The sequence below is a fragment of the Alosa pseudoharengus genome, unplaced genomic scaffold (assembly GCF_046254945.1).
Source record: "Alosa pseudoharengus isolate Yale_2024_CS ecotype anadromous, Long Island Sound unplaced genomic scaffold, YU_APseudo_1.1 YU_APseudo_1.1_scf_20, whole genome shotgun sequence".
NCBI classification, from domain to species: domain Eukaryota; kingdom Metazoa; phylum Chordata; class Actinopteri; order Clupeiformes; family Clupeidae; genus Alosa; species Alosa pseudoharengus.
In genome coordinates this window covers 29,223,196-29,234,852 of record NW_027468664.1, presented here as the reverse complement: position 1 = coordinate 29,234,852, position 11,657 = coordinate 29,223,196, and the positions used below count along the sequence as shown (strand labels likewise).

Genomic DNA, 11,657 nt, shown 5'->3' with positions numbered 1-11,657 from the left:
TCCTCCCCCTTAAACCTGTATGCATCGCCTGGGTGAGGTTTCCTGCCTCGCTGGAGGGAGCTATATACATGTCATGTGCACTGTAAAGGGTGAATGATTCTAAAAACAATGTTCATATTTCAAAGTTTTATAATGGAGAAGTATTCAAGGACATACTGTCACACAAGTTACAAAACATGTACAAGAACCAAACTGTACAGTTTACAGTTAAGTTTTACATAAAGAGTTCATGATGCTCTCATTCACCTATATTATGGCAGAGATTCTATCATCATTTAACAGTTTTCATTGTGATAAAACCATGCCTGCCTGAGGCGCTCAGAGAGAAATTAAACTATTTCTTGTTTCCTTTTTCTTATTTTTAACATAAACAGCCTCTTCTGCAACGATAGTCCAAAGATCTAATTTTTTTTCTTGGGCTTTCTGTTACCCCGCTGCTTCTTGAGCCTACTTTAAATAAAACAACCAGTCTTTTCTGAATTGATTGATCTTCAGCACAACCAACACATTTGCTGCAAAAGCTCATTATTTTTTTTTCTTCTGCTTCTTGTTCCTCCACTGCCTCTAATTGTCCTGGTGTTGGCAACGCTGGTCAGAGCTGTCTCACACATTCACAGAGTGTGTGTGTGTGTGTTGGTGTGTGTGCATACGTTGCTTCAGCACCCCTGTCCAAAAAAAATCTGCAAAAGCTCATTATTTTTTTTTCTTCTGCTTATTGTTCATCCACTGCCTCTTCTTGCTTGTTTTTGGCCACGCTGGTCAGAGCCACCTCACACATTCTCAAAGAATGTGTGAGTGTGTGTGTGTGTGTCTGTCTTTGTGTTGCATCAGCACCCCTGCCAAACAAAGAAAATCTCTAACTCTCTAATTTTTTCTTCTGCTTCTTGTTGTTCCTCCACTGGCTCTTCTTGTCCTTGTTTCTGGCCACGCTGGTGATGGCCGTCTCTAAGCTGGCCAGGGGCAGCTCGGGTAGCTGCAGCCGGCCCATCTGCGTGGGGTACTTGGTCTTCATGTCGTTCCTGAAGACTGGCTGGGACAGGAGGTGCTTCAGGTGCTTCTTCATGCCCTTCACCATCTTCTGCTGCTGCAGGTCTTCCTCCTTATCACGGCCCGCAGCTATGGGAGCGAGAGAGTGAAAGAAAGAAATGAGAGAGAGAGAGAGTGAAAGAAAGAAATGAGACAGAAAAAAGATAAAGAAAGAAAGTAAGAAAGAAAGAGAAAGTAAAAGAGAGATAAAAAGAAAGCGATGCATGGAGAATATCATAGCCTTACCATATTCAATTCGATCTACTATCTAGCTTATCATTCTCAATATTTTAATTATTCTTATCACCCGGAGAGAAGAAATACTCTTTTCTGATTGGCTGATGGGGTGGCTATTAATTCTGAATAACAGGACACCATTCCATATCAATGCTTATGAATGGTAACCAGGGATTACTGCACGGGCCTACCGGGCCCTGAAGCCCAAGCCTTTGCATGGAATCATTGCCTCAATATCAACAAATCAGGATGTAGGCTATGAATCTGATTAAATTTAGTATTGGCCATACTGCGCGTCGGGGAGTTTTTTGCCCCTCGCCCTCGTCCATTAATTCCGTCTAACAGGACACCTCAGCGGCCGTTATCCCTTACATATTGACCGTTTCAAGAGAGTTATCAGCATTATCAGCATCATAGTTGTTCCCACAAGGCTTCCATTTTAACATTCCGTATGTTATCTTAATGAAGCGGAAGTAGATTGAGAACAAAATAGAATGTTCAAGCATTGTTTTTCTTGTTGAAAGGGTCTATAATCACTAGCTCCATATACATTTATACATTCTCCGTCATGTAGTAAAGGCTATGGTGCAGGGATGTGAATATATACCCATGAGCAGGTCGTCATCCAGGTCGATCTCCATGGCCTCTGCTGCCTGTTTGAACCAGGAGTTGTGCTGTTTCTGTTTGCCGCTGTGATACTCAATCTTCTCTATTTGCCAGGCTAGTTTCACACGCTCCTGCAAGGGCAACGCAGAGCGGATGATGCTATGTTATGTACAGAGTATATTTACAGAGCACATAAACACCATTTTACATATAATGTATCATTGTTTATTAGACAATCTCTGTTATTTCTTTATTTCTAATCCTAACCATCACCACCTTGTCAAGATGTCATAAAATGGTGAAAAAAATGTCCATCAGTGTTTCTCAAAGCATCAAAACCTTACATTCTCAAATGCCTTGTTTTGTCTACATGCCAAAATATTTAGTTCACAGTTATAGAGGAGTAAGTAAACTAGAAAATATTTAGATTAAAATGAGGTTATCAGACCTCAGAATATTTAGGTAACCTTAAAAAACAAGACAAAATAGTTGGCGACTAATATAATAACTTATTAATTTTTTTTTCAATTACTGTTTTATCCAAAACAAGCTACATATGTCAATGTCATTGTGCCTTGCTGAAGTACACAAAGACGGCAACTTTTCCAGCTCCTTAACAACTACACTGCCACCACACTAATGGCTTAACTGTTGTTACCTCGATGGCAGCCACTGCATGCTAGCCCAGCTCTTTAGCCACTACACCCTAATCGATTAATTGTTGTAACCCCCATACCTTGATGGCAGCCACTGCATGCTAGCCCAGTTCCTAAGCCTCTACACCCTAATTGATTAATTGTTGTAACCCCCATACCTTGATGGCAGCCACTGCATGCTAGCCCAGTTCCTAAGCCTCTACACCCTAATTGATTAATTGTTGTAACCCCCATACCTTGATGGCAGCCATGCATTTGGTCTGGACAGGGAACATGGGGAGGTCCTCGTCCTTCCCCAAGGTCCGGTAGATCTTTTTATAGTTCATAAGGTCGTCTGGACCAATCAGCAGCAAGCTCAGACCCTGCTTAGTGGCACGGGCCGTCCGACCACTGCGGTGGACGTACGTCTCTGATGTACGCGGAACCTGGAATCCAAATACAGTAAGCAACCAAATGTGAAGTACCGCTTATTTTTTTATTTACATTTATACTTAGCTAATGCTTTTGTCCAAAGTCACTTACAATGAGGAATTACAGTAAACCTACAGTGCAAAGGAAACCTCAGAGTAATAATAAATATCATATCATACCATTAATATATCATACCAAGCCAATGAGGAATTACATTTTAGCACACTTTTCAGGTAAAATTATTAAACTGACCTACCAACAAAATAACAAGACTAACAGGGAGGCTATACTGGGTGCGCAACGGGCTCTATGCAGAACTCCATTTTGAATTTGCTTCCTACTGGGCAATCAACTTCCTCTTTATACTGTACACAGTAGGCAATGACAGAAAATGACCGATTACTGGCCTGTCATATAGTATGCTATTTTTAATCGAACAACAAAGTTATCTAACCAGTTCAGTAACATCAGTTGCTTGATTAAGGTTAAGAACATTTTAAACCCTCTTCCCATTTGCTTGAGGGAGTGGCACACAAAATTTTCACTAAGTCGGTCTACTCCACATTACCATGAGACGAGGTCCTGAAGACAATGACTACAGAAAAAGCCATATTTGCCAATGTTTTAATGTAAACAGGAAGTTGATATGCCAGTACAAGTGAATCCAAAATGGAGTCGTGCATAGAGTCTACAGAAGCGCTCCATTCATGTAGCGTAAAAATTAGTTACGTCTAATGGGTCGAATTTTTTTAAGAGTAACCTGTCAAATAAGCAAGCAAGTGATAAAGATGACATCGTCAATAACAAGCACAGAAGCATAGTGATAGATGAAATGATATGATATGAAATGATTTCATGATAGATGAAAAAAGAATGTTGTGCTGAATGACATACCTGGTAGTGAATAACATGCTGGACATTCGGAATATCAAGTCCTCTAGCAGCAACGTCCGTTGTGAGAAGGACACAGCTATGGTCAAGACACATGAAGTCAGCAACTGTTCCATTATTACTACGAATTACACACTTTAAAATATACACATTACAGGCTTCACCAGCGGACACAGAAGTAACTAGAGGCCGACCGATAGGGGATTTTAAAGGCCGATACCAATTTCCATATAAGGATTTCAAAAACGTATAAACGATAAATCAGCCGATATTCATTTTTAACAAACACAACGTAAAAATATACTCCAATATTTAGCATATTGCAAAGTTCTGATCAAGGTGGGACTGGTATCCAAATGAGCTTATGAAATAATCATTATGAATAATGGCATCAGGCCTTTGCTCTTCGTTTTTGGTGTCTTTGCAACATTGCCACAATATGCAATGCAAGATGCTATTTTTGTATTTTTTTACACACTGTTAACAGCATTAATCAGTGCAATACTTTGTGTAACTGGAAAGGGAAATTGCATAATGTAAGGTAACAACGTTCATACTCCCATATGACTTAATGCTTGAACACATTGCTTGTGTTGCATTTGCGGAACAACTCCGTTGTGTGCTGATTTTCATTTCAACACTCGTGCTAACAGGTTACAGCAGCCACAAGGCCTTCGCCGTAACCAGGTCTCAGACACGGCTTGAACCGGTGCTGCAACCGGAGAAACCGGACAAATTGGCCAAAATGAGGAAAGTGTGTGTACACCATCTCTGGATGGGTTAAATGCAGACGAATCATTTCATTCAGGACAAATAAAGTACGGTAACTTCACTAACTATAATTAATTGCAAAGTTGCATATATCATAAAACCCAAAAGTGTTATGGTGTGTGTGTGTGTGTGTAATCCAGCGCTTGCTTACTTGTCTCTCTCGGCGAACCTCTCCAGGTTCTTGAGTCGCTGCTTCTGGTGCATGTTGGCGTGCAGCGGCAGCGGCGTCTGGTCCAGGATGACCAGCAGCGAGTTGAGCCGCTTGATACAGTCGATGCTGTTAGCGAACACCATGGTGCGGCCTGGGTACTGCGACAGGAAATAGTAGAGATACAAGTCCTTCTCCTCCTTCTCGCAGTGGATGCGAGTCTCCGTAAGTGTCTCCACTGTCGCCTCCTTACGAGTCAGGTCGATGACCTTGGGCTTGTCCTTGATGCCGACCTTCTGCATGAGGAGGTCCAGCTTGCTGGTGGGCTGGACCTTGCGACCTTTCTTCTGCTGGACCCGCATGGGCAAGCTGTGTACCATGGTCAGAGTGGCAGAGAAGACGAACGTCTGCCGCTTGGGGTTAAACTGGGACGTGCTGAGCATTTCTAGAAGGTTATCCAGCTCGGCAAAGTGGCCACGCTCCACCATTCGGTCCGCCTCATCGATGACCAGTGACCTGAAGTTTAAGAGGGAGACACAGGGCAGCATTAGCCAACAATAATCACATGTCACAATGTCATTTGAAAAATGTCCAATGTTTTTGAAGAGTGTTGTATGATAAATCACATCACGTCACATCTATAAATGAACAGATTGGTTCAAAAACACTATATCATCAATTTTAAAGAATTTTCATAAATCTTTTTTTTTTTTCCTCCAAGTAATTTTAGTGGAAATGTAATTTTGTTATTGTCATTTGATTTATTTTTACTGAATCAAAACAACACAACTGCAATTTTAATGATATTACCTGAAATACACAATTAAATAACATGACTTAAAAAATGGAGATGTAGCGTTTTGGAACCAAACTCTTAAAATATGTAAAACTAATAACAAGAGCAGTCAGGTACAGGACAATTTCAGTGAGAATGTGATTTTCATGAGAAACTTTTGAAATTGTTATATATAATCATCTATTTTCACTTTTAAACAGCGTGGCCCAGTCCTGAATTCAGGCACAGGGCCTGAGAACTTTAAGTCCTGCAGGCAACTGCAAATCCTATAACTAGTCAAAAAAAAATTGAAGCAAATCTGACCAGTGCCTTTTAAACTATGTGAGCAAACACAGAATGATTCATTCCAATTCATTCAGAGTGTAATAATAAGGGGTGGGACAAAATATCGATGTGGTAATATATCATATAACTTCTTTTTGCAATATCCTGCCAATACCCTGGTGCCAAAATATCAATATTTTTTACTAAAACATTCAATTGTACAATTCATATTTTAAATGGACTCATCCGCCAATTCGACTAACAAGAGTCACTATAGCTACTTGGTCGGGCTTATTGAATGACTGAGGGGTAATCCTCGACATACGGTCAAACTACTCTTATACTTTTAAAAGTAACTAAATTAAACTTTACACTTTGCACACTGTTTCAAGAGCCGTTCACACCAAGAACGATAACTATAACGAAAACTAACCATAACGATAAAATCGTCCACACTGACCAACACTAAGAAAAGTGTCTCCTTGTGTTGATGAATGTGATGGCTAAAATTTTAGAAAAAGGCTGTCAGCTTTTTATCGTTGTCAAAATCATTCTGAAAGTGATCCCCAATGATAGCGTTCTTCATGTTGTTAAAGTTATAGTTTATATATGGACGTTGTCATTCATATTAGCCGTTACAGTTATCGTTCATGGTGTGAACGGCCCCTTAATCTGTGATTCCCACTTCTAGTAATAACTACTCAACAGTACATCTTTAGGAGAGTTCAATCTTACCGGAGATATCTGAGGTTTTTAAGATGGGGGTGTCCCTCTCTGATCAGGTCCCAGAGACGACCAGGAGTTGCTATGACGATCTCTGGCTTCCGACTCAGCATCCTGTGCTGTTTCTGTGGAGCCATCCCGCCAACAATGATCGCTGTCTTTATGCCTGCATACACACACACACACACACACACACACACCAGTCAAACAAGCCACATGTCACAATTTACTAGGTCTACACAATACAACAATGTATGCCTGCACTACCTTACTATGCACAGAGAATCAATCACAGGCTCAGTCCCTGCCTCAGTCATTGCTAGCGCCTCATGCTTAATCACCCCTAAGCACACTATGTGGATACTGTTTTAGACTTGATTTGTATTTAGCGTTATTTAGTATAATTTGTATTTTAGTATATTCTTTATCTTCTACTGTCCTTATTGCTTAGTTGTGTTTTTTATATTATATACTTTTTCTGCTGTTAGTGCATGTTGTGTGTGATGTCTGTATGCTAGTGAGACCTTGAATTTCCCCTTGGGGATCAATAAAGTATCTATCTAAGTATCTATCTATCTATCTTTATATCTATCTATCTATCTATCTATCTATCTATCTACAAGCACATAGTTCAAACAAGGCACAATTCACACAGCCATGGTTCGCAGGTCAGCACAGGTGCTGGCTTATTTTTATGACATAAAATGGCATGTTAATGTCACAACAATGTGAAAGTGCAGTTCTTGATTCTATAGAAAGAATACTTTTTTGACATAATCTCCCCACTTTTTCTAAATGAAAATAAAATAAAACAAAAAATAACACAATGAGAGGTTACTAAACATCCCCGTACCTGTGAACTGAGCGACGGCATCTATGTGGTGTTTCACCTGCACAGCTAGCTCTCTGGTTGGGGTGAGGATGAGCGCCAACAGTGGCTGCTTGTCTCCGGCCTCATCAGGTTTCTCCAAGTCAGTCTGAGTGGTCATGATTTGGATTTGGTCAACTTCATCCCCCTCACCACCACCACCACCATCATCATCATCATCCAAATCACACCATTCATCTTCATGAACCTCCAGCCCATCCTCCTCTTCCTCCTCCTCCTCATCATCATCATCATCCTGCGACACATCGTTTTCCTCCCCATCATCTTCCTCTCCCTCTACGGCATCATCCTTGTTCTCGGCGTCTGCTTCCGTCACAACCACAGACGGCGTCACTACAGTGCCCTCTGCTGGTTCCTCTTGTTTGGTGGTGCTCTCAGACGCCTTTTCTTCTGCAGTAGTGGTAGTAGTAGTGTCAGCAACATCAGCGGCATTACTGGCTGGAGGAGAAACAGCGCCCTCTTCCTGTGGCATGGTGTCTGACATGTCTGACAGTCTACTCATCTTCCAATTCTCAGAGGCACGTTTCCACTCCAAGATATTATGGATCACAGGAATTCCAAAGGAAAGAGTCTTTCCACTGCCTGATGAGGGAAAAAAGGGGGAGAAAAAGCACAAATGTGGAATTTCTTACAAATGACACATACACATTCTTGAATTTCCCCTAGGGATCAATAAAGTATATCTATCTATCTACAGTATTGACATAGTTATAGTTTGCTTGCCAGTCATCTTCTCATTTCCTCGCAGTGCAGTCACATTTAACGTCACAGAATTGCATGCAAACATAATGACATAATGTGGCAACTGCTAATTAAAAGTTCTTCAAATGTCTCTTAACCAGCCTGTCAGTCTGTGATCATTGATGGTGACGGACTTGCACACACAAAAGAACCAGAAAAAAAAAATAAATAAATAAAAATACAACTGTTCTGGGCGCACATTGGCAATGTCAGAGATTTCATTCTCTGTACTATAAGTCAGAGTAGCATCCGAATGAGTTTGAAGCTATTATTTTAGGGTAAAAGTAAAATTGCATTGTGAGGTCGCTTGCTATACATTTCCATTTGATCATTTAGCAGACACTTGTATGCAAAGCAACTTACAAAAATGAGGAATAACATTTAAGCTACAATGGAGAGAAAACTTTAGGTTGAAATTAATACTACAGTAATTCCTGCGTATTAGCCACATTGTGTATAAGCCGCAGGACAGTGTTTTTATGCAAGTTAAAAGAAACAAAACCATATTAATACCATAGTAACTGCCCCCGTGTATTAACCTCACAGCTGAAGAAATTTCGCATAAAAATCAATGTATACGCTGCAGCTAATAGGTGGGAAATTACGGTACATCAATCAATACTATAACTAAAGGATGAGAGTGCAGAAGTTGAAAGTAATAGTCAGTGCAGTGGAAGAAGACAGTGGTAGAAGAAGAATGAGAAAGAGGAAGGAAGAGAGGGCTCAGGGCAGTGCATGATGAGCGCTTTAATTCAGCAGAGGATCTGCAGGCCAGACACTACATTCTCCACATTTTAAGTCAGAGCAGCATCAGAATGAGGTTGAAGCCGCTATTTTAAAGGGACACCAGGCAACGTTTTCGTGCTAATTAATCATCTTCGTAAGTCGGTATATGGTTAAATGACTCATTACAGGGCGAATGAAGACTCTCTCGCCCGCCCCTACTGCCTGTAGGAAGAATATCCCGCTTGCTCGGTGTATCGTACCCAGCGAACTTCAGCCTCACAAAGTCTCAGACATCACAAGAAGCAGGATCAGTTTACATCCTGCATCCCCAGCACAGAGGCAGGCTAACGAAACGCTAGCGATTGTTGCAAACGTGTGTATACTGGCAGAGCCGGCAAAGAGGCAGCGAAAACCCTTGACGGAAGATGTAAAGAAAAGGAAAAGAGCTTCAGACCGAGTGAGGGCTCGCACACGTATCGACACGTACAGTCGCTAGGGGGAGCTTCGTAGAGAAAAAGCATCAGGCTTGCCTGGTGTCCCTTTAAGGTAGCAGAACTGCAATGTATATATTTCAATTCAGCAGAGGGTCTGCAGAAGGTTCCCGCTTACCTGTCTCCGCGGCGCCCAGGATGTCCATGTGGTCCCGGATAGCCGGTGGCAGTGCCAGGGCCTGGATGGGCGTAGGGGCCGAGAAGCCCAGCTTGCTCAGCGCCTGCAGTACGGGCTCGGGCACAAACAGGTCCTTCCACGCCGAAACGTCCGACGCCTCCGAGGCACCACCCATCGCGGTCCAGTTCTTCTTCTCCTTCTTCTTCTGCTTGGGCTGAGAGCCTGGAGCCGAGGACGCCAGCTCCTCTTGGGAGGCTGCAGTCTGTTTGGTGGCGTCTGGCTTCTTCTTCTTCTTCTTCTCCTTCTTCTTCTTGGGCTGAGAGCCTGGCACCGAGGACGCCAGCTCCTCTTGGGAGGCTGCAGTCTGTTTGGTGGCGTCTGGCTTCTTCTCCTTCTTTTTCTTGTCTTTTTTTTTGGACTTCACAGAATCTTCTGCTTCGTCATCCTGGCTCTTGTTTGTGGTCTCCTGCCCGTCTCCCATGGTCTGGTCAGCAGACATCTTCTGCCCCGTCTCTTCAGCAGCACCTGTGGCCTCAGAGGCTGTAGTGTCCGCTTCATTTGCAGGCTGACTCTCCTTCTTCTTCTTCTTCTGCTTCTTTCTCTTCTTCTTGGCTGGTTTCTCTGTCACTTCTGCATCGTCTCCTTCTGGCCCTCCGTCTTCCTGCTCAGCATCTTCATTCTCCCCCAAAGCCACCGCTGCCGCCTCCTCCTCCTCCAGCTCTCCTTCCTCGTCCGCCAATTTCTCCTTCTCCTCAGCTTCCAGTTCAGTCGCCTTTCGCTTCTTATTCTTAGCCGTTTTCTCTGGTTTCTCCTCTGCTGCGATGAGGGCTCGGTCTGAATCGACCAGCGAGTAGTCGGTCAGCTCCTCAAAGCAGACCAGGCCCCCCATGTCCTCGTTGGCGAAAAGGCTCGGGTCCAGCTGCACGGCCTTCCACTTGCCCTTGATGAGTATCCCTCGTTTGTGGGAGCTCAGGCGTCTGCCTTTGGGCAGGGGCTTCTTGGGCTTCATAGTGGTATCACTGACTGGGAGAGAGAAAACAGCAGATAAGAAAAATCAGTTGAGAAACACAAGACAACTACTGACCCAACGACATGACATTGACATCATAGACTGGACAGGACAACATGTGCAGAGATAACTAATCTGAGCATTACAATTTCTCAGATGCTATAGCTCAATTCAGTTAATTAATGGACACACCAGTGGACGGGAACAACGATTACTGATGGTGGAGACGAGGTGTTTTTTTTTTGTACATATGCACAATATGAAAGGCATTAGTCAACATTTGGAATAAAAAAATAAACTCTGTGCCCTTTTCTGTGTTGCTTTAGTTTTAATGTAAGGTACTTAGTATTTACTGTGTAGCCTAAATCACAACCGTATGAACTACAACAAGAATCTAGTGTCGGGTAAATCCTAACTTTAATTATTTTCAGCAAGTTGCCTTCATTTCTCTAGTCTCTTGCTATGATCATATTGCAGCGCAGTGTTGCACTCTTGGAATTTCTGGTTTCGTTGAGCACAGTATACTGGTGTGGTAGGAATCGGATTTCTCTCTATTATTATTAATCAGTACATACTTAGTTGATGTAGTGGGTATTCTGGCATTCTTTACTTAACTGACAGACGACATTAACCTTTAAGTGCAAATGAGGAAAAACTAACATGACAACCCACAGAACACTGGCGTTAGCTCACTAGCTCAGACACACCATCGTCGTTTTCATGTTAGCTGCTTGTTCAAGACCAAAGAAATAACTTAACACACGCTTCATATTGCTGAATGTATATATGCTTTGATTATTATGATATTATCGTTATAGACAGATACCTCCATGGCTAAATTAGTTATTAGCCAACTTGCTGTGAGTGTTACGAGGGACTAAGAAGCAAAGTTGCCGTCTTTTTTTTCAAATATTACGTGCTTTAATGGCCTATAAAAATAGCTCCATTTAGTAACGTAATTACCTCTTCAGTCTCCAAACAGATGTTCCGGCACGTCAACGTTGAATTTGTCCAAATATCCACAAAAACACTCAAGAAACAGACACTCATGTGGCACACGAGGCGGCTGCCATGTCTTCCTCACGTGGTTGATTATCTGACCAATCACATCAGGGTTGCAAACACGCAACCAGATTGCGCGCTCTAGTGGTGGA

The 11,657-nt window shown here is 42.3% G+C and overlaps 1 protein-coding gene across 1 annotated transcript; it reads right to left on the bottom strand.

Moving 5' to 3' along the window:
- Positions 1-111: 111 nt before the first annotated feature.
- Positions 112-11,577, bottom strand: ddx24 (DEAD (Asp-Glu-Ala-Asp) box helicase 24). The gene is made up of 9 exons (XM_076297026.1): positions 11,467-11,577; positions 9,495-10,517; positions 7,383-8,000; positions 6,542-6,695; positions 4,750-5,262; positions 3,831-3,906; positions 2,762-2,950; positions 1,871-2,000; positions 112-1,116 (listed from the first exon to the last, which is right to left on the bottom strand). Exons 2-9 carry the CDS (start codon positions 10,501-10,503, stop codon positions 857-859), a joined length of 2,949 nt encoding a protein of 982 aa, XP_076153141.1. The 5' UTR covers positions 10,504-10,517; positions 11,467-11,577; the 3' UTR covers positions 112-856.
- Positions 11,578-11,657: the final 80 nt, after the last annotated feature.